This window comes from Papio anubis, chromosome 2, assembly GCF_008728515.1.
Source record: "Papio anubis isolate 15944 chromosome 2, Panubis1.0, whole genome shotgun sequence".
Classification (NCBI taxonomy): Eukaryota; Metazoa; Chordata; class Mammalia; order Primates; family Cercopithecidae; genus Papio; species Papio anubis.
In genome coordinates, this window is record NC_044977.1 from 182,556,169 (window position 1) to 182,580,556 (window position 24,388).

Consider the following 24,388-nt stretch of genomic DNA (forward strand, 5'->3'; position numbering starts at 1 on the left):
ATCCCAGCACTTTGGGAGACCGAGGCAGGCGGATCATGAGGTCAAGAGATGGAGACCATCCTGGCCAATATGGTGAAGTTCTGTCTCTACTAAAAATACCAAAATTAGCTAGTCATGGTGGCACACACCTGTAGTCCCAGCTACTCAGGAGGCTGAGGTAGGAGAATCGCTTGAACCTGGGAAGTGGAGGTTGCAGTGAGCCGAGATCACGCCGCTGCACCCCAGCCTGGGCGACAGAGTGAGACTCCGTCTCAAAACAAAAACAAAAACAAAAAAACAGTGGATGCCTCATGCTTACATTTGTCTAGACTTCTTGGCTGTCATCTCCAAAGTGTAGATCTGCTCATTATTTACTTTTAACACAGAAGAATGGAATGGGCAACTCTTCATTATTTGGGAACTTGCCCTGTGCCTTCTATTATGCCTGTGGCTCTCAATTTGCATTGCTCCTAAACTTTAAGGCCTGTTGCCTTTTCAGGACATCCGGGTTCTGCTGTTATCTAAGTGGCAGCAAACCAGAGTGGCCAAAACTTGGCCCAGGAGCAGGATATAACTGAGTCCTTCCTAAACTGTAGAACCTAGGCTGATGTTCTTTATCTTGCTAAGGTTTCATAGGGATTAAATTAAAGAACAAATATACAATGTCTATGATGTATTAGAAACCCAATACATGTTAGCTATTATTGTTATCAGCAACCTATGCCTTTCTCATATACTGTGTTATATTGTGTATCCATCATGACTCTGATGCATCAGGCATGGAGAGCCATCCCTTCCTTGAGATTCTCTTATCTTTCCTCTTCTTTTTTCTTATCGTTCTTTTCTGTACCTTTCATAAATATGCCTGTTCTATTTAAGAAGTCTTACTAGGATCTTTTTACCAAATGGCTCTAGAAGAAGCCAAGGTCCATAGGATGAAATCCAGTCTCTTTATACAAACTCAGAACAAAGAAATGACAGAAGGTTGGCAGGATTACACAGTCTTCTGCTTAACGGTGTTTACTGTGAAAGGCCCTTGGATGCAATCAGGAGGAGGCCTTTGCCCTCTTTACAAATTAATGAACAAGTAAATGAACCAGGAATGGGAGCTTCCAGTTCAAGTTTGTGCAGATGAATTTCTGTACACCTCACACTTCTGCTGGCTTGATATTTACCCAGAAACCAAAGTGAAATAGACCATAAAGGGAATCTAAAAAAATCACAAAGTCCTGCTACAGACTTGAGACTTAGAATAATTATTCACAACCTTTTTTCCTCAGGCTTTACCAGACTGCAGTTGAAATGAGAAATCTTGACAACCATAGCTAAAATGTCATAAAGCTTCTAATGCAGAATTTCCAGTCTTCTGTGAGGTCTCACCTAAGCATTTCTGGGTGACAGAGGGAGTATCTCACACATAGCCAGGAAAATGTACACTTCTGCTCAGGGATATCAATACTTCATGAGGGGCCCTCTGAGGATCACTTTGCCGGTCTACCATCTACCAACTGAAATCACTGACAAATCCCATTGTTTTACAGAAGAATTCAGAGTCTTTCTCCATTCAGTGTGTGGAGGACATGTGTAGTAACTAATGCCTAAACCATTTCTAGAGCTCGGGGGCTACAAGGGTAGCCTCTTTTGACCACCTTGTTAACAAGCATTACACCAGGAGCTGGAGAAACAAGATGAACATGGCATTGCCCCTGTCCTAACGGAGATCATAGCCCAACAGAAGAGCAGGCAACCTTGTCATTGGTTGCTTAGGAAAGGAAGTCATGGGAACATGGCATTGATTTGGGAATCTAAATCAGATAAATGGGTCAAGAAAGGAGATGTCGAGACTAGTAAATACTTAGATATGTGACTTGAAGAATAAGATAAGTTAGCTAGATAACAAAAGATGGGATGGAAAATAATTTGAAACAAACACATAAACAAAGGCTTGATTTAGTTTGGGACACCTTGGCTAATTCCTATGGTAGGTATTATTTATCAGACTAAGGATTTCTGTTGCAGGAATCAGGGTGGGGTGGAAAGGAGGGAAGTACTAGCTTCTCTAAATTTCCTTCAGGGGACAACATTTAAACGTATACTATTGGCTAATACTGTTGCTAACTTGATCTAAGTACTTACTAAAAGGAAGGGTGACATCTTCGATTCTTAAAAAAAGAAAACCCGAAGATGAAAAATTTATTGTTATAAGCCATGATATGCTTGCTCACCAAGACTGGAATTACCAGTAGACCCTGGGAGTTTTGTTTCCTAAGAAAACCCTCGTCTGTCCCCATGCTAGCTCAGGCTTCATTTGTACACACTCATCAAAGTCTTGTACTTTCCCTTATCATAGTTTTCTATTTGTTTTTTTTTTTTTTGGTTTTTTTTTTTTTTTTTTTTTTTTTTACTGTGTGTGTGATTTAATTAATCACTGTCTCTCCCGCTAGACTTAAATTCCAGGAAAACAGACTTAATCTATGTTTTCTCTCTGCTGTATCATTAGTTTTATGGCACAATTCTGATACAGAATAGATGCTTGATAAAAATGTGTTGATATGGCTGCTCCTGTCATTGTGTTTGTGACTTTGGCTACTAGAATTTTGTCTCTATCGAACAATCAGGAATTGCGTTGTGAGACGGAAAAAACTGAAGCCATTTTAGCTGGCCAATCTGGCCCAGTACTGAGGGTCACCAGAAAATTTAGAGCATTTTGAAAGCTCAATGCTGAGTAAGAGGTTGACACTTAGAACAGTAGCTTTCAATTGGCATCTGGGATGGAAAGAGTAAGAGTCAGTTCATTCTAAAAGACATGAACTAGGGAATGCATGCAGGACCAGACACATAATTTGTAGGGTCAAGTACAAAATGAAAATGTGGTCTCATTAAATATTTTTAACGAATTTCAAGATGGCAGCATCCGTGCGGGGCCCTGTGTGACTGCACAGGTTGCACATCCATGAAGCTGCTCTTGCAAACGTCTACAGCTAATTTTAAAAATCTGAACAGAAGTTTGCAATTTTCTTTTAAAAAGTTGAGGGTATTTTGTATTAATGGGGAAAAAGAGGCTTTTAAATATCTAGATGTATTTCCTTTCCCCGCACACTGAGGTTGTCTTCAAAAGAAACTGGACCCTCTGTATCTTTTTTCAATGGGGCTATCCCTATGTTTCCAAAAGATTAAGCAAGGCAGGCTGGTTTGCCCCTCTGTGAACGGTCCTCAACTCTTGCTAAACTGCAACATCCAATTGCTCTTCAGCCAAGACCTGGCCTAGATTTGAGGCTCCACAGTCGGAAATGCATGGATTTTGAAGCCAAAACGTGTTCAAATTCCAGTTCCGCCAGTTATAGTTTAGTGACTTAAAGCAAATTACTCAGCCTCCCTACAGCCTCAATTTCCTCATCTATAAAATGGAAGTGATCATCCCTAGACGCATAGAGTAGCTGGGAGGATTCAATAAGGTAAAAAGAAAGGGTTTAGCACAGTAAGTGCATAACAAACGAGGAACAGGTGTCCATAGACACACCGCATTATCTCTCTGCTTTAGATCAAAGCTGAATGGAGGAAGCGCTGTGCCCGTGAGTCAGGGGACCCCCACTCCGATCCCTGCTCTCTGTCACTGAACCCTATAAATAGCTTAGCTAAGTCACTGTCTCTCTCAGTCACTATTCGTTCGGGTGAGGAATGAGGGAGTTGTTGCAAGCGGTCCTTTCTGGCTATATCATTCCAGAAATCAAAATAGAAAATCAAAGATTTTCTATTCTTTGGGGTTTGGGTCTGAATTTTCAGCATCCTCTCTACAGAATCACCCGCACTCTGTGCCGGCGCGCGCCCAGCCTTCCCGCAGCCCTCTCCAGGGCGCTGCCCCCTGCCTGCCCTCACTACTCCAGGCGTTGACCGCGCAGCCCCGCCCCGGAGCTGCCTCCCCGCCTCCTTCCTCCTCCTGTGGGCGAGCTGAAGCCCGCTCGCCCGCTGCCGAGTGGCAGTCACGACTGCGAGGTCGCCGGCGAGGTGGCCGCGGGCGCGGCGGGGCGGGGTGGGGCAGGGCGCACTCTCCTCCACGCCGGCGGAAGTGCCGGGGAGGTGGGCAGGGCCGGGCGGGAGAGGGGGCGAGGCTGGAGGAGGGCACGTCGGCGCCTCGGCGAGGATGGGAGTCCCCGGGACCCGGAGCTGAGCAGCCTGGCGCGCGGCGGGCAGGAGGACAGCAGCCTCGCTGTTCCTCCGGGAGCCCAACACCGTTCCCGCGCGGCCACGATGATCCCTCCGAGCTGCCCCCGCGAGGACGACGTGGACGGGCTGCCCAAGGAGGCGGCGGGCGCCGAGCAACCGCCCTCTCCTGCATCCACCAGCAGCCAGGAATCCAAGGTACCGAGCACACTTGCCCCAAGAGAACACAAACTCACTCTCCTCTCCTCTCGGTCCAGCTTTGTCTCTCCTCCGATCTAGCACGGGCGTGGGGGTCTGAAACTTGCTAGTTCGCCCAGGGCTGGAGGACTTGAACGTCCGGCAGGACCCGCTGAGATTTGAACGTCTGGTAGGACCCGCTGCTCACGATGCTGGACCACATCCCTGTGGACCCAGCCTTCTCGCCCACACATCCACACGCGCAATTCATGGTGACTCCGGGTTCGGAGATCGATTTCTTGCGGGGTGGTGGCTTGGTTGCTTTGTGCTTTGAACCTGCTTGTGTCCAAAGCACGTGTAGGTGGGTAGTAGGTGGCTTTTGAAGGCTGAGGGATGGAGACAGCCGAGGGATACTCTTCCAGAAAAGCTTGAGTACTGGGCTAGAAAAGCATGTATGTATCCCAAGGGTCTCAGAGACCTTTTGCATAACAGGGATCACCCCTACCTTCAGGTACCACTCACTAGAAAAGAAAAAGAAAGAAAAAGAAAAAGGGTTTGCCTGCGTTTGTCTGAAAGTTGATGTTCCTCTTATGAAAGTTAATACTCTAAGAACTTACACTTGCTTTTATGAAAGTTACGCTAACACGTATACACAAAACCAAACCCGCAGCACTTCTCCTGTCACCGTTACACTTCCTCTGAAACTCTCGTGGGTGCCAGGCACATGTTTGAAAATCTTGGAGGAGGATAGAGTAAAATGTGGCTGCTGGCAGTGCAATGCCAAATGGCAACTCAGCTGGTGGTGGAAATCCTAAGATGGAGTTTGCAGTTACGTGGATTCTTTTAAATGTAGAGTTCCTGGCTCTTTATTCTGATTTCATTGTGCGATCCCCAGGCATTTGGGGAATGCGAGGCAGTCCGTGTATACCAGCAAAGGAAAGGGGTTGCCAGTTTGTAGGATAGGGACAGGCCAGATGGGGCAAGGAAAAGTGCGATCCTGTCTCCCTTCACACGCATCCCTGGAAGCCATTGATACAATCAGGAGGATGAAAATCACAGCCTGAGTGGCTGTCTGGATTTGGTGTGATCCTAGGCACTGTACATTTCCCAGCTCCCTGAAGTTAACCAGCAATGATAGTAATCTAAGCCCGAAAGCTTTGCCTCTTATTTATTTATTTTTTTTTCTGTTAATTACTGGCTGCCAGACCTGGGGTATATGTGTTAACTTTTTTAAAACTCAGTTGGAAACTAGGGAAAAAGCCCCCACCTTCCAGAGTCATTGTGAGGAGTACATGAGATGCTCTAATGTCCACCTAGTATACTGTAAGGACTCAATCATGTTTATCCTTTTCCTTCCTGAAATAAAGAAATGGACTCCATCTCATCTCAAATGATCCATTCCAAAGCAATCTGATAACCCATACACATGCACTACCTCTCCTTAGTCAAAAAGTTTCTGGGTATCATTGCCTCCCATTGAACATCAGTCCCCAAAGTGATATAGGTTAGTGGCCATTTTAGAGGAAAGCTAGAATTCTGTAAATGAATGTAGCTAAACTCAAGAGTAAAACTAGTATTGAACTTTTTGAATTGGCCTGTTGCTCTGCAGTAGGTGTGTTGTGGAAAGGGCTTAGCATTTGGGCAAACAGTGGTATGGTTCAAATGCATTATATGGATTTGCTATTTATAGATGTCCTAATGGAAATTATTTGGCAGAGCAAAAACCACGTATGTAATGCCCATAATTATCCACCAATTTATCTGGCTTACAGTTTTGTACAAATTAGTTTTTCTCAAAGTGTTCTATACACTGGATATGTGTTTCTACATTCCTAAATTTGATGTCATGGCCTCAGAAAACTTAATTAGTGGAGATGAACTATGGGGGCCCATGAACCCTAGGAAATAGAATGCAATATCGTATGCCTAAATGTGAATTTTTCTTGGCATAGCATTCATAATATTCTCAAAGAGATGCATGCCCCTTAAAAAAAAAAAGGCTAAACTGCTAGTATGGTTGTGGTAAGGTAAGGCAGTAAGATGGCATGCAACTGGAGAAGAGGAAGGCTCAATTCATTCTATCCTAGGAAGACCTAGCTTAAAGCTTACTGGCGTTTACAAGGATCTTTGACCCAGAGCGTGAGAGCTTGGTGAGGAAAATGTGAACAAGACGGTAATAAGAAATTCCGTCTTACTCTTCCATGAAGTCGTCTTGTTTGTAAAATATCTTGTGGGACAAGCATGGTTCAGGCCCCTTTGGGCATTAAACTCTCTCAAGGAAGACTTCGAAAATTACTTTTTTAAAAGATTTAGGGTTTTTTGTCTTATTATAAGAGTAACAAATACTCTTTGTAGATATTTGAACAGTCCAGACATACATGATGAAAAGAAAAATAAATCAGCTCTTGGTTTACCATACAGAAGCATCTACTAATAATATTTTGATCTATATCTTATGTCTTTTTAAATCTGTTTATATATTTACATAGTTGAGAGAACAATAGTGAGCATCTACTGAATGTTTACTGTAAGTCAGGTACAACCTTAATCTTCACAATAGAAGATTCTGTTAATATTTCTATTTTATGGATAGGGAAGTAGAAGCCAAGAAAGGTTAGATCATTTTCATTGTGAAAATTGATTTTATTATGGAAAATTTTAATATACACAAAAGTAGAGAAAACAGTATAAAGAACTGTCATGGACCTAATCATGTGGCTTCACAATCAATTCATGGACAGTATTGTTTTATGTATTACCACCACTACCACCACCACCACCACACACACACTGGATCATTTTAAAGCAAATTCCAGACATGAAATAATGTCACCCGTAAATATGCTATCAGGTTGCATCTCTCAAAGGTGAGGGTTATTTTTATAAATATGACTATAATCCCAATTAGCACATATTTCAGGTGTTTTAAACTCAGGGCCACTATGTTCTTTGGAAGCTCACAAATAGTCTTTGGAAAATCTGTGAATAACCTGAACCAGCGTTCAAAGTTGTTCGTGTACATGCTTATGTGCATCATCTAGGGAAAGAATTCATAGCTTCACGAAGGGTCTATAGCTTCAAAGGTTATTTTAATGTCCTTTCTCTTTTTCTTGAGGAAATTGAGGCCCAAAGAGGGGCAATGACTTGCTTGAGATCACACAGATAGTTACTGGCAATACCCTTATCTATGAACCCCATCTTAGGGTTCTGATTTCATTGTACGATCCCCAGTCCATCCCCATTGGTATCCCAGTACAGTTTCCTTGGAGCAAATTCCTGTAAGCACAAGTCATAATATAGTTTAATGTAATTGTGGGTTTTCTTCTTTATGAAATTAGTTGAGTTGAGTAAGTTTGAAAGCCACTGATATATCATACCCCTCTATCTTCCCACTAACTATTTCAGAAAGATCACAGCCTAATTATTTTCTAAGGGCTTGACAGACCATTGAATATAAACAAAAATTTCCAAGTCCCATTATCGCTTATTTCAATGAACATCTTTTCTCCTACTGACTTATTGACAACATAGAAAGCTTGCTAGTGTCTAATGTGAAGGTTTGGTGTAAATCTCTTTGTCATCACTTATATGACACAAGGTAACATTTTGATGGTAGTGAGGAATTATAGGCTTTGAGCTTGACACCTCTGTGAACCTGCCTATCACCTCAAAGCCTCAGCTTCCTCATCCCCCTCATTAGATGCTGATGGGGCTACTAATACCTAATTGGTGTGGTTTTTGTAAGGCCTAAGAATACGTAATACACCTAATATGTTTATTGTAAGCATACACAAACCTAAACCATTATTTATTTTCTCTATTTATTTCAAATCAGATGACTGCTACCACCAGCCACCCCAAATGTCATCATTGGAATAATTTCAATAACCACAGCTGACATTACTGTAATGTAACTGAGTTTACCTCTTTGGGCTTTTAGTTATGCTAACTGACTACAGTGAGACTTCACTTCAGCTATTTTACATCCCTAAGAAGATAAGCCATAGACTCACCAGCACGTGACTTAGATTTTGAAATGGTGATATAAGCCACCCAGTGCCCTAGTGGAGCCATGGACCAAAGTGACCCTCATTCCTGGAGGGTTCTTTCTGAACCTGTACCACAATCCAACCTATGAAAAAGAAATCTCTAACCATGAAGACATGGCCTGAATCTCCCAGAAAGGTTTCTATGTCCATCTATCAGCAATTATTTATTGAGCGCCTGCTTTGTGCCCAGCATATCTCATACATATTTGTGAAGCTATTATTAATAAGGAATTTAACTTCTACTCAGGGAAGAAGATGAAAGAAAACAAGACCTTGGCTTTGCATTGAATCACCAAAGGAACCCAGTCCATAGGCTAGAACCACTAAGTTGAAATCTCTGAGAGAGATCTCAAGCATCAGTATTTTCTATGCAGATCCCACTGAAAACAGAATTAGAATAGTGTATGCATAAATGCAAATTTTGCTTTTTCTTCCACCTAGTGTTATACGTCTTCCCATACTCTTAAATAATTACCATATAACATTCCATTGTATGAATGGAACACAATTTATTTACCTACTGTACTGATGATGGACATTTGGATTGTTTCTTGTTTCGGGCTGCCATAAGCCATACTGCTATGAACATTCCTTATATATTCTTTGTGGCACATATGAAGCTCTTCTATTGGGTGTATACCTAGAAGTGGCATTTCTGGGTTATAGGGTATCCACATGTTCAGCTTTAACATATTTTTCAAAATGGCTGTACCAATTCATATTCCTGCCAGCAATGTATAAGACTTCAATCCACTCTTTGTGCTACCATCGTTTCATATTGTCTTTCTCATTTTGGCCATCTAATACACAATTAATGATATTGCAGTGTGGTTTTCACTTGTATTTCCCCAATGACTGATGAGCTTAGCAGTTTTTATATGTTTATTGGCATTTGATATTTTCTTGTGTAGTTGTTCAAGTCTTTTGCCCATTTTTCTATTCGGTTATTTGTTTCTTACTAATTTGTAGGCGTTCTTCTCATATTCTGGATATGAGAAAGTTGAGAGAAAAATGTATTGCAGATATTCTCTTCTACACTGAAAAAAAAAGGCTTACCTTTTTTCTTCTTCACAGAAATTCCTAATTTAATGTAGTCTAATTTTTACATTTTCTCTCATATGGTTGTGCTTTTTTGTGTAGTGCTTATAAAATCTTGGCCTATTCCAAAGTCATATAGATATTCTCCTATTATTATTTTCTAGAATTGTTATTATTATTTACCTTTCACAGGTGGATTTACAATTCATTTGGAATTGCTTTTTTTGGTATGGTGTGAGGTAGGGGTCAAGATTCATTTTGACTGTACCACTTTTGGTATCCATAAATAATTTGACTGTATATGTGGAAGTTTCTATTCTGCCCATTGGCCTCTTTGTCTATCTTTCTACCAGTACAGCACTGTCTTAAATGTAATGAGTTTATTTAAAAGGTCTTGATATCTCGTAGCATAAGCCCTGGAACTTTGCTCTTCTTTTGCAAAACAGATTTGAGTTATTTTTGACTCCTTGCATTTCCACGTGTGCTTTGGAATCACCTGATCAATTTGCACAAAAACGCCTGCTGGGATTCTGAATGGAACTGCATTGAATCTATAAATCCATGTGGAGAGAATGGGCATGTTCTTACTCCAAAGTACTTGCTTTTGTCAAGTCCCCTAGGACATCATTGGCAGGAACCAAATTTTGTTACTTTTTCAGTTTGGGGTTTACCAAACCAACTTTTGTTGTCTAAATTCAAGCCTCACATCTATGCGAGGGCAGATCCATGACTAGGAATTCCAAGATGAATATTTTGTGTACTTATTCATTTTTGTCCACCTGAAGTCTAAACTAAGATTTCTTTTTCATCAACCTGAGTTGGTAAGAATTTTGTTTCTAGTTCATTTTTTCCTTCTTTCTTAGATCCCACTCCATGCAGACATCAACACTAACCTAGGTTTTTCTTGACTGTGGTAAAATATGCATAACATACAGTTTACCATTTTAACCATATTTAAGTGTACAATTCTACAGCATTAAGTATCTTCACATTGTTGTGCAGCCATAACCACTATTCATCTCCAGAGCATCCTTATCATCTCCAACTGTAACTCTGTACCCATTCAACACTAATTACTAATTCTCCATCCCCCTTTTTCACCAGTCTCTGGCAACCACCATTTTGCTTTTTGTCTATATGAATTTGACTATTCTGGGTTTACCATATAAGAGAAATCATATATTTGTCCTTTTGTGATTATTTCACTTAACATAATGTCTTCACAGCTCATCTATGTTGTGGCATGTATCAGAATTCCCTTCTTTTTTAAGGCAGAATAATATCCCATTGTATGTATATACTACATTTTGTTTAGCCACTGATACATCAGTGAATACTTGGGCTGCTTCTGCCTTTTGGCTACTCTGAATAATGCTACTGTGAAGTGGGTGTGCAAATACTTGTTGGAGTCCCCTCTTTCATTTCTTATGGGTATATAACCAGAAGTGCAGTTGCTGGATCATCTGGTGATTCTATGTTTAATTTTTTGAGAAATTGCCATCCTATTTTCCAGAGCGGTCACACAGTTTTGGATTCTGACGAGTAATGCACAAGGATTCCAGTTTCTCCACATCCTCACCAACACTTGTTATTCTCTGGGCTTTGTTGATCCTGATGGGTACAAGATGGTATCTCATGTTTAGTGATGTAGAGCATGTTTTTATGTGCTTATAGGTCATTTGCATATCTTCTTTGGAAAAATATCTAGTCAAGGCCTTCATCCATTTTAAAATTAGATTGTTTGGTTTTTGTTGTCGGATTGTAGTATTAAAGGTTTTTAACCAGCAAATTTGAATGACGCAGAATTATTGAATTTTATTATTGTTTTACTTACATTTATTCATTGAAAGGGTTATTTTTCATGCTTTTTTTTTACTTGTCTTTTTGGTATGTGAATTATCTGTTCATGTCCTTGTCCATTTTAATACTGTTTATTCATTTCTTATTGGTTTTTTAAAAAATTTTTATAAATATTAAAATCAACCTTTCATATACATTGCTAACATTTTCCCGGATTGAAATCTGTTTTTCAATTTTATCACATTTTCAATGTAGAAGTTTCTTTTTTTATGGTTTTAAATGTCTCAAATTTACTTAGCTGTGTTTTATTCTTTTCAATTATATTTAGAAAGTACTTCCAACCTTGAGAACAGAAAAATAAAATAACCTGTATCTTTCTCTAGATCCTCAATATGTACTTTTTGCTTTTATCATTTTCATCCATCTGGAATTTATATCATTATGTAGTATGAATAAATCTATTTTTTCCAAATGATGAATCGATATTTCTAAAACCATTTGTTGAATAATGTATTCTTTTTTCACGGATTTGAAATTTTATGTTTATTATGTAATAAGTGGTAATATGTAGTAGATTCTCTTTTAGAGTTATCTGTCATATTCTAGTGTTTTGTAACTTTATTTTTGCACTTATTACTATACTGTACTCTTGCATGACTATTACGTGTTTTAATTATTGTAGCTTAGTAATAGAGTTTGATAATTAATAATACAAGTACCCTCTTGGAAGTTCTATATTTATCTGCACTCAACTTTTCATTTTCTACCAAATTATGAAAACAATATTTTGAAAGTAATTTCAAATTACTCCTGATATTATTTCATGAAACTCCTGATATTATTTCAGTGAAATCTTTACAATAATGAGATTTCTTATCCAAAATCATAGTATATCTCTAGTTATTGAAACACCTGTCTTTTATGCCTCTCATAAATGCTTGGAATTGCCTTCAAATATTTCTTGCCCAAATTCTTTGTTAGCTATTTTCCAAGTATCTCGGTCCATTCAGGCTGCTAAAACAAAATGTCATAAACTGGGTTTATAAACAACAAAAATGTATTTGTCACAGTTCTAGAAGCTGGAAAATCCAAGACCAAGGCATCGGCAGAGGGCCTGTTTCCTGGTTTATAGATGGAATCCTGTAGCTGTGTTGTCCCATGGTGGAAGGTGCAAGGTAGTTCTCTGAGATGAGACCTCTTTATAAGGACACTAATCCGACTCATGTAGGCTCTGCCCTCATGTCCTAATAACCTCCTAAAGGCCTCACCTTTAACACCGTCACACTGGTGGATTAAGTTTCAACAAATGAATTTCAGTGGGACACAAACATTAAGAACATAGCGCACAGTATTTTATACTCTTGACTTACTATTATGAATTACCATTTTTATATTTTTTGACTGGTGATAGCTGGCACATAAGAAATTCATTCTTATATTAATTTTATAATCTAAAATCATTTATATTCCATTTCTTATCTGTTAATAAAGAAATACAGTGTTGCTTACTGGTTCAGAGCATGGGCACAGACACAGTCATGTTCAAATCCCATTGTGCCACTTTGAGATGCCACTTAACAAGCTTTCCTGTCCCTCGCTTTCCAGAGATTCACTGTACTTTCCATAAAGTGAGCATAATAATGTCCTCTGCAGCATTGCCATTCAAGTCAATTAGTGTATGTAAAGTGCTTAACACAGAGCCAGGCATATAGCAAGTAAATGATAGCTATTATATTCATATTATCATAATATATGAAATAACAATTTTGCCTCTGTAACTATAATTCTCTTTCATTTAGGGGGGGAAAGGGAGTGCAGTGTGTAGGGACAGGGGTTTATTGCTGGAGAACTTCCAAAACTATGGTAAATATTAGAGAGATACCAGGCTGGCACATGACTTAACTTTAAATGCCACTAATGTTTTACTATACATGTAATATTGTACAGTATTGGGCTGACAGGTGGCCTTAGTTGTCCTATAAACACTAGCCACTCTAGAAGCCACCAAAAGTACTTATACAGCCTGAGAAAAATCATGTGATGCCCTGCAAATTCAACTTAAAGACAAATCCATTTCTAACTAAGTCATTCCTTAAGATCCCCTTCTACACAAATTCCAAACATCCCACTCATATTCACAATTAAACTAAAGCAGTCTTTCTCATTTTAAAGATAGGTAGTGTTCCTAGCTTACTAAGAATTTCCATCAGGAGTAGATGTGGAATTGTTTCAGATGACTTTTTGGCAAGTATGGAGGTAATCATGTGATTTTTCTTTTTCTTTTTCTTTTCCTTTTTTTTTTTTTTTTTTTTTTGTCCTTTGGCCTCTTTATCTGATGGATTATATTAATAGATATCCTAATATTAAACTCTTATTACAATCCTGGAACAAGTCCTACTTGGCCATGGGGATTTTATTTTAATAAATTTCTGAGTTTTGATTGCCAATGCTTTATTATTTTTACCTCCACATACATAAGAGAGATTGTTCGATAACTGTCACTTTTGTGTTCTTGGTCAGATTTTATGTTTAATGCTATGCCAAGTTTCAGAAGATGAATTGGGAACATGTCCATGAATGTTTTTGTTTTGTTTTTGTATTTTTATGTGTGTAACATTTTATAGAACCCAGAAATAATATTCTCTTTGAATGTTTTTTAAAAATGCCAATAATATCTAAACCTACTACCTGTCTTAAAACAAAATTTGGAAATATTATTTTCCATTATTAAATTCCGTTCTTTTTTTCCTAAATTGGCTTGAGTCAGATTTGTTAACTTGTATTTTATGAGAAAATTATCCATTTTACTTAAATCTTCATAACATCTCCAGATGGGTTATAGAGGACAGCACTGGTACCTTCCTTCAGTCTTGTCCCATCTTCCCTCTCTCTGGCAGGATTCCCATGGATTCCATCTTGTTCGTACCATCTTTTATACTTCTCTATTTCTGTCTAACACTGATTCCTTAGATCTGGATTTGAAATCAGAAGCGTTAAGCACGAGTGTTCACATCTCCACTTTACCAAAAGAAAGGATCCCTTGCTCCCTCTTTCAATCTTTCACTCATTCTTGGTTTTCCTCTTACTGCTATAGAAGTTGCTCTTTGATCCCATTGGCAATCTGTCCTCTGCCCATCTTTAAAATGCTGTTCTTCCCCAGCATTCTGTTTTTCACCCCCAGCCCTTCTCATCCTTCATAATCTCTCTGGGCTAAATCTTACTTCTTCTTATTTCATCCACCAGCTGAAAACTCCCAAATCTGCATCCAACCCAGACATCACTCTAGTGAGTGCCAGACCAATACATCCTGCTGCCCTTTGGACAGTCTCTGTTGATGCCCACATCTTAAATTCAACCTACCCTCAATGGAATTTATCATTCTTGACTCAGCTGTCACCCCTTTTCTTCTTATGTGCTCTTTTTGTTGTTAATTTGTTTTTTCTTATGTGCTCTTCTTCTGATGAGCTCCTCCATAGAGAAGCATCATCCACGGAGTCCACCAAGCCAGAAAACCACAAGCCCTTGATGAGCCTGACGGGGGTGGCCTGAGCAGGGAGGAGGCTGTTTGGCAGCAGGTAGAGAGAAGACAAGATGTCTTGCAGCTCCCAGAGCGTGCTTCATTTGTCTGAAAATGAAACATGCACCTGTTGTCTGTTTCTAAGGTCCTCATAACTGAAGTTTCAGTCAGCATGTTTTCCTCAGGTCTGGAAGCAACTGTGACCACAGAATGAAGGATTGAGGTCAGACTTGAAGAAAGGAATAAAGAAGGAAGACTCAGAACACCCTGGGGCTCCCAGGAATGCCACTGCTCCCTTGCCCTCCAAACTGATACCAGGGGAGTGAAAAGCAGCACCAGAGTTCTTTATGCCTTGATAAGATCCCACATTCCCTCCCCTCCCCTCCAACACTCTGTTTTATCAGAACAAGGTGACTTGGAGACCTTGGAAAAGATTCCCATCACACCACTTTCCCAGTGATGTCAATCACTAGAAGCACAAGGCTGCAAGGCGCCTTCCTCTCACAGTTTCCTCTCTGAACAGATCTGCACGTCTGCTAATCCAGCCCATCGTCCAACCTCCCTAGAGGTCAATACCCTCCACTCTACTCTAGAATTCACTTTTAGCAAAATCCTCTTTATCCTCAACTTCCTCTCGAATGTGTCCTTCACTTCTTATGCTAATATCTAGTCCTTTCCTTTCTCTTTTTGAGACAGGGTCTTGTTGTGCTACCTAGGCTGGAGTGCAGTGGTACAGTTATGGCTCACTGCAGCCTCAGCCTCCCAGGCTCAAGCAGTCCTCCCACTTCAGCCTCCCAAGTAGTTGGGACTACAGGCACATACAATCATGCCCAGCTAATTTTCATTTATTTATTTACTTACTTATTTATTTACTTATGTATGTATGTATGTATGTATGTATTTATTTATTTATTTGGTAGAGATGAGGTCTCCCTATGTTGCCCAGCCTAGTCTTGAACTCTTAGGCTCAAGCAATGCTCTCAGCTCAGCCTCCCAAAGTGCTGGAATTACAGTCATGAGCCCCATGCCTGGCCCCTGCAGAACTTTCAGGTAATGGTTGTTTTTTCCTTCATCACGCCTGGTGACCAGGGAGGCAGCCTTACTGCTGCTTCCTGTTTATTGTCTCTTTTCCCTTAAAACTCACAGCTTTAAAATCTATGCTGTCAGATTCTCCCATTTTCTGCTGTCATCAGCAGTCACCTCCCAACCCCAGGGAGGTCTCGTCTGCTAGAGCCAGGCCTACTCTAATTCACTCCAGCACTACTCCTGTTGTACATAATCCTTTATGATTTTCACACACTGAAGATGACTCTTCCAAATACCCTGACCTCCTGAGTCCTTAAGCTCTTCTCCTCCTACGATCTTGTCTTCTACCCTCTTCCATATTGGCCACCCACTTCCATGAGCATTCCCAAGACTTCATTCAAACAAGCGTTATGCCCTCTCTAGAATCTCCCTTTCCAGCTTGCCACTGTATGGCCACCATATAATTCTCTTTAGCCTTTCTGTTCCAATAGTATTTCAGCCACACCAGAGCATCACATCCATTAAATCAGTGAATTTACCCTCCTTTCAGTATTCCTCACCCATTTTAGGTTCTTAGATTCTACTTTTCCTTCATTGTAATTACTTCTTTGCAAACACCCTCAACTCCCTTGCTCCTGTATCCCCAGCCTCACCTAGAAAATTCAATCTACCTAAAGCTCATTTTCCACCTACTCTGAACCTGTACTTCTGGAGAAAGTAGAGAAGACAGATGATAAACAAGGTAAAAAAAAAAATTATTTTAGGCAGTGATAAAGCTAAATAGAAGAGTACTTGTGGAATAGGGTAGCATAGGGAGCTATTTTACATAGACTGACTGCTATGGGCTGAATATGTGTGCAGTCCAAATTTATACTGAAACCCTAATCTCCAATATGATAGTATTTGGACGTCGGCCTTTGGGAGATAATTAGGTTATGATGGTGAAAGCTTCATGATGTAATTAGTGGCCTTATAAAAACAGACAAGAGAGGGCTTCCTTCTTCTCTCTGCTCTCCCTCATGTGAGCATGTAGCAAGAAAGCAGCCATCTGTGAACCAGGAGGAAGGCCCTCAGCAGGAAATTGATCATACTGGCACCCTGATCTCAGACTTCCAGCTTCCAGAGCTGGGAGAAATAAATGTTTATTGCTTAAACCACCCAGTCTGTGGTATCCTTATTACAATAGCTCAAACTCTCTAAGACAGTGACCAGAAAAGGATTCTGTGAACAAGTAACTTTTGTTTCGGAAATAAGAATGGAGTAAGGGCATGAGTTGTGTGAAGATCTAAAGGAAGAGAAGCCAGGGGGTGGGGAGATCTGAGCAAAGCCCCAGAGGTGGAACAAGCTTGCATTTGTGAAGAGCAGCGAGAAATCTTGGGTGCTTATTGTTGAGTAAACAACAGGAAACATAACAGGAGGTGAGTGCAGACACCTAAACTCACCTACAGAGAGGTGAGTCCAGTGGCTGCATCTTCCTTGTCCAGTATGGTAGCCATTAACCACATGTGGCTAGTTAAGTTTATATTTAAATTAATTGAAATTTAAAAATCAGTTTCTCAGTAACACTAGCCATATTTCAAGCCCTTGGTAAGCACATGTGGCTAGTGGCTACTGTATTAAACACCAAAGATTAGAGAACATTTTCATGATTGCACAGGCTCCAGTGGACAGTGCTGGCTTGGTCTTATGGACTTCATTGTCCATGCTAAGGAATTTAGATTTTTATCCAAGTTTGAAAGAAAACCACTGGAGAAATCCAGGGAGGAGGAGGATCTGGACAGTACATTACTCACATTTTACAAAGATTATTGTGGCTGCTGTATGCAGTGGGACTGCAGCATAGCAAGTGTAAAAGTAAGGAGGCCAGTTAGAATGCTATGGTAGTCCAGATTAGGGAGAATCTGGTAGCACATAGCGGACAATTTAAGAAGTGATATAGGCCCAGCACGGTGGCTCACACCTGTAATCCCAGCACTTTGGGAGGCTGAGGTGTGTGGATCACCTGAGGTCAGGAGTTAGAGACCAGCCTGGCCAACACGGCAAAACTCTGTATCTACTAAAAATACAAAAATTAGCCAGGTGCGGTGGTGCACCCCTGTAGTCCAAGCTACTCAGAAGGCTGAGGCAGGAGAATTGCTTGAACCCGAGAGGTGGAGGTTGCAGTGAGCTGAGATCGTGCCACTACACTCTGGCCTGGGCAACAGAGTGAAACTCTGTCAAAAAAAAAAAAAAAAAAAAAAAGGAATATATTTGCATTATATTTTAGAAATAAAATCAACAAGAGTTCCTATGAATGTATACTGTGAGGTGTGAAGGAGAGAGATAACTCAGTAATGACTTTTATTTATTTTTTTTTTTATCGTTTCGTAGCAATTGGCAGACTTTAATATTCAAGAAAAATTAATTTCATCATACACATTAAAAATATAGGAAATTTCATGCAGACATGAAGCTTCCAATTCAGCTTTTGTGGCAACTTTTAGAATGAGAGTTACATATAAATACAGTACATTTTACAGTTACCAAACTTCATAATTTTATACTGTGATTTATACAGCTTCTCCTTATATTGTACATATTCCACCTTGCTCACTTGATTAGCATACCCTATATCTGCACTGCTTCAGAATATGGAAATTAAAGAAAAAAACAAAAGCACAATGGACTATCTCCTCGCATTTCACAAAGTAAATGAAAATGTATGTGTATACAGCTAATTTAAGAAAAACATTTTAAACTTTAAGGCTTACATACTTTAGTAGCTAGGACTAAAATTAAGAAATACAAAGTTAAATAAATCCTCCAGTGATACTTCCATTACTGATTGATACCACATTTTCAAGTTTAGAATATATTAACTGCAAAAGCTGTAAGAAAAAAAGTGATGCAAATTTGTATAGAACATTTAAAAAACAATATTCATGATACAAGGGATAAATTAACAAATGAAGTAACTGATTTCAGAATTAATTAAAACATATGCTATAATTTAGAAATGTAACATTATTAAAGAAAACCTAATAGAAAAAAAATTAATAAAGCCAACCCACCAGTGTCAACCTGTTTTTGCCTGTGACAAAAACAAAGATCATTTGTTTTGATACAAGTTGTAAAAAAGTGAATACTAGTCAGTGAATAAAAAGCATGTCTAAGTCATTCAAAAACAGCATGCATTCCTTTCTGTTCAATTGATTTTTAAAAAATACTTATGTACTTTGCAAGTTTTCTTCTTTAAAAACAATAGTTTGAGTTTTTTTCTTCCTTGCCACTAAATTCAAACTCATTCATGTAAGTAATAAGAATTTCCACCAAATGAACATCTGCTAAGTACTGAGGGACACAAAAAAGAGATATCTTTAAAAAAAAAAAAGTAACAGTTTTCCCAATTTTGACATGTCAAATCAACTGCATGAAACCCTCTATTGCATAGTGAGAGTAAAGGTCACGAAAGTCCCATCACTGTACACGGAAAAGGTCCCCCCAACTAGTAAGATGCCAAATAGGGTAGTGACTCCCTAGCCTAAGTGACAACAAAGGTGGCAATTTAAATTAGATGGATTTAATCTCAGTAATGTGCTGGTCGCATAAAAGTCATGTTTTAATAGGAAAACTTACTTGTAAATGTTTAGTAATGACTTTTAAAAGGTTAGTAGGAGAATCCAAAGAGAGATATATATATCTCAAAATATTTTATGGTCCAAGAAGCCCTGTGCAAAGGTAAGTTGGTAGCAGTCACAGTAACCTTCAAAAAGATGGGATGTGAACTTAATCTTATGGATAACCTTCCAAAGATAGAAACAATGTAATTGGCTTGACTGAAATTGCATACTGCGAAATTGCAGACAAGAAAGTTGAAGAGGTCAGATGAAGGTCTTGGAAGCTGGGCACAGGGATTTAGATTTGAAAGGTGAGGATGAGAGAAGTCACTAATGTTGTAGTAGTGAAGTGAAAGATGAACTGGCATGGGAAGCACCTAAAGCCAGGGAGGTGAGTAGTCCAGTCTTTAAAAGATGACAGAGAGCAAATGAGAAGAAAGAGAAAAGAGCAGACATGAGAGGAATTTCGATGACAGGTAGAAGTGTCTGTTTCCTCCTCAGGGAGCCATCTTCACAGAGCCTGCACAAGAGGTGGAAGTTGGGATCAGGAGAGCCCTTATCTGGCTGGAGACTACTTGGTCAGAGTGAATGACCAGAATACATGAACAGAGATTCTAAGATCAGAGCCAGAAATGTGGAGACAAGGAAAATTCCAATGGTGGGGTGAGAACCAACAGAGCAAAAGGGGCTAATGTTAGCAGTTAGAAGATAAGAAGCAGGATGGAATGAGGTGCAAACAAAGTCATCAAGAATTAAACGTATTCGTCTCACTGCTTATGGCAGCTCTTCTCTTCTATGTTGCTTGGTCCATGTAGATTATCAGTCAACGCTCAGTCATAAGGATTGGCTGTTAGTCCCAGTAATCTACATTCAAATCTCCTCATGTAGCAAGAAGATAGCAGCAAGGGCCAGAATCATCCAACAAGAAAATACATTGATTTTTGGCTTCTATAAGCATCTTGCCACAAAGTTAAAAAAAAAAAAAAAGACGAGAGTCAAGTAGAAAGACACTGGATTAGAATAATTTACTTCAGTCCTAGAGTCTTTCTGGTAAATAATATTTACCTCTATGAAAGAGAGAACTCTCTGGTCATAGTTTTCATTGTATAAATTTATTTCCTCCTCCCCCAGTTAATCTTATTCTAAAAACACAATGGGAGCCCCACCCTGAATTTCAACAAGCTTAGAGATTTTCAGATTGATTTCTTTTTTTATATTTTGTTTTAGCAGATATTGAACAAAAGTTTTATCAAGCAGAGTATACATGACTTAGATATACATATGAAAAATTAATTGTAAATTGGATCTCTGTTTATTGAACAATATTTTTCTAGTAGTTTCATTTAAAAATTTGAGATGAAGTTCCTTGGAAAAATAACATTAAAAAAATAATAAAAATCACAGGATACAAATGCAATAAATCTTTTACATCAGATTTATGGTTGAAAAATGCTAGGGATAATTTTCTAATAGCACATTATTACTGCTATACAAAGTTAGTCACTACTTTTTTCCAGAGTTCCATATTTTAGGGGAAATTAGTGCTTTCCATCTCACAGAAGTACAGGGATACTTCATTAGAATGCTCAGCAAAGGAGTCATCCGGGAGAATCAAGCCATACTGATAATGGGGGGCATGAAAATGTTCCAAGCATTTTTCCTGTTGATAATTTTGCTTGTAAATCTTTCTGGTTCACATTTCCTTGCTTTTAAAAGCAGAATATACCAAATGTAATTTCATTCCCTGTAATAACAGCGTTGCAAATGCTTTGTAAATTTCAAAGCAATTTTATTGTTTTTATAATTTCCTTTTCCTAATTACTCAGAATCACTATTCCGAATGCCAGTTATTGAATTTATTATATGTAGGGTAGTTTTTTCCTTGCACTAATGACTCTATACTGCTATTCTCTCCTAGTTCTTGTATCTGATTCTTGCATTTTACTATCTCCTCCCACACAGAGATTATCCCTGTCTCTAGTCTAAGGCTTCTAATTTGCTTCTGCTAATTTGCATTTGTAGTGGAAAATAAATCATCAAACCAGTTGGAGTTTTTTGTTCCTCAAAACAAAATGGACACTGAGCCTAATGGACTATCAGAAAAGTAAACACGGTTTTGTCTTTTAGTGTTTTGTGTTTTGTTTTGTTTTTTATTTAGTGATTAATCTGGTAGTTCAGACCTTTTGTTTATATTTTCTGATTCTTGGTTATGTTTCCTATAAGTCATTTTGTCAGATACTGAGTTCCTGATAGATTTGAAATTTCTTAACTCTTGTTTAAAAGGCAAATCAAGTAAGCTAAAGTTGCTGGTACTCACTTATTTAATTAATACATTTTTGCTGAGTGAGGAATGTGTTGATCAGTTTACTGGTAATTAGTTCTGATGGATCTGACCTTCTAATTAACATTGAAGACATAAATTCTCAAATATAAGATTTCATTATTGTCAATATCTGAGTGGATCTTTTTTAACTGCTATATTGGGCATATCTCTTCTCTTCAGGTATATATCCTATAAGTGAAAATGATCAAACTAAATGTTCCATGAATATGTTGCATGAGGATAAAAAATAGCAAAAGAAGAAAAATCCAGTTTACAAAAACAAAGCATACAGTTTATGCTTCTTCCCATGAACACAAGAAAGAACATGATGTAAATGCAGGAGGCTTCATGTCAGACCACCCCTCAGACTACTGAAGCCTCCTAATCATGCAGATATTTAATCACTGTGAAAAATTTACCTCCCAGGAGGAATAACTTCAATCCACTTCAGATCACCCAAGTGCTCTTAAAATTTCGTGGATTTTACGAGCTTGTCTGAAAAAGCAATATACGTTGTTTCATATGTTATTTCTTTGTTCGTTCTTGTGCTTAGGATTATTTTGGCAAAGTTTCTTTCATAGATTGCAATAGGATGACTTTTGCATGCAGCAGGCAGCAAAAAAAAAAACAAAAACAAAAACAAAAACAAAAAACCGAAGCTCAATTTGTAATACATTGTAGTGTTGATGATGGGAGATATTTTAAACTTGTGTATGAGGAGCCAAGAGCAAAATGCCAAGCCATCTAACTCCATGGCAAGATCTTTCCTGGCTCTCAGTTGGACCTTCACTGGTAAGTTTGTCCATAGCCTGGTTGGACAGCTAAACAAAGAGCCTGAATCTAGCTCTCTGAGCCCATACATCTGGTTCCCAGACTCTAGGCAGCAGCTGTGAAACAGAAGGAAGCTCATGAGGAGAGCAGCAACTTTGACCTCATCCCCCGATGGTCAGACTAAAATGTCACCTGCCAGTTTATGAGCTTTGTAGTTAAGACTATTTTACTGTTATCTATGAAAGTATGTTTTAAAAAGAAAAAAAAAAAGAAAGAGAAAGAAAGAGGAAAAAAGAAGAAAGAAGAAGGAAAGAAGGAAGGAAGGAAGGAAGGAAGGAAGGAAGGAAGGAAGGAAGGAAGGAGAGGGAGGGAGGGAGGGAGGGAAGGAAGGGAAGAAAACAGTCACCCATCAGATCATATCATTTGACATTTAGACCTGTATTCTGGGTTGGGATGTCTTATAATGACCTTCGAGAATGCTATAGAGCAGTTGGCTGCAAACTTTAGTGCATCAGAATCACCTAGATGGCCGACTAAAACACAGTTTATTGGAGCTCATCCCCAGAGTTTCTGATCTGGTAGGTACTGGGAGAGGACTGAGATTTTGCAGTTCTGACAAATTTCTGCTGATGCTCATGCTGGTAATACAGAGACGAGACTTTGAGGACCACCGCCATAGAGGTAAATACCAACTCTGAGTGCCTGTGATATCCATCCTATTTGTTTATTGCTTTGACCATGATTACATGCAGGCGTTCTCTTGATCCAGACTGGTCTGTAGATATTCTCTTCATATGAAAGGGCTTCAATTATAGCCTCTGTCACTCCCTGGATGGCCAGAATTAATTCATGCAGCAAGGAGGAAAGTGCCAGGACCACACTGGATTAGTCCAACCTTTCATACCCCATCCCTTCTTCCCCAGCTGTGGACTTGGTTAAAGAATGCAAAGGAGGTCGGCTTCATATGACTGAGACTAGCTCACTGAAACCTCCCTATAATGTTTTGTGTTTATTTTGTAACTACTCAGGAGTCAAGCCTCTAAAAATGTACTCCTACATTTTGGAGTTACTTTTTTGTGGAAAAGAGTCTACATTCCTTCTGGAAATAAAGGAACAGATGGTCAGCCGGGTCATGAAAGAGGCAAAGGGAACCTCCCAGCTATGCATTTCCTTGGCAGGGATTTCACATTGAAGGACATACTCTAGTTCATCCGCAGCATGAGCCTGCCTTTTCCAGTATATTCTTAGAGGGTTTCTTATGCTCAGTAAAATGCTCATTCTTTTAAAAGTCATTAACAAAAAGGCAATGACTTGCTTTATTTCCAAAACCTTACAGAAGGCTACCTTTAGGACCTGGATAGAAAATAGCCCGTGTGTCAAATTGGAGCTATAGTTGGAAAGCTGCAGGGAACCCAAGGAAGCCTACACTGGATGCTTTAGGAACTTGGGTAGAAATGACACTGGAAGAGCTGCAGCCATAGACGGGATTCCCCAGCTGCTGCCCTTGGGCACCTGGGAACCTGCTTCCTCCCTGTCTACTAGCAAGACAGAAATATGGATTGTTTAATGAATTGAATCACAGAAGGCAGAGCCAGATATACAATTTGGGGGGCCAGTACAAAAGGGAAATCGGAGCTCCTTGTTCAAACATTTTGAATAATTTTAAGACAGCAATAGCAAAAAGCACTAAACCAAATTCGGGGTCCATCTAAATGCAGGGCCCCATGCACCCACACACGGGTATCACCCATGAAGCAGGTCTACAGCATGATCATCATGGCACAGTTTGGCAGAACAAGAAAAAGGGAAGGGGAAAGGGGATGGATATTTCACTTGGACTTGCTGTGCAAGATGATTTAGGTACATCATTTTATTTAGTCTCATTTCACAGATCACCAAACTACAGAGGTGGAGGCTTAGAAAAGTAAAGCCTCTTGCCCATGGTCACATG

General features: G+C 39.2%; 1 protein-coding gene across 2 annotated transcripts in view; it reads left to right on the plus strand.

Moving 5' to 3' along the window:
- Nucleotides 1-4,082: 4,082 nt before the first annotated feature.
- STAC (SH3 and cysteine rich domain) overlaps nucleotides 4,083-24,388 on the plus strand; it is a 161,266-nt gene continuing 140,960 nt past the window's right edge. Inside the window, exon 1 of one of the 2 annotated variants that reach the window (XM_017956025.2) lies at nucleotides 4,083-4,338. In XM_017956025.2, the coding sequence (XP_017811514.1) occupies nucleotides 4,228-4,338 (111 nt within the window). In that variant the 5' untranslated portion in view covers nucleotides 4,083-4,227. The remainder of the gene's footprint in view (nucleotides 4,339-24,388) is intronic. The other variant, XM_031663860.1, reaches the window with a different exon arrangement.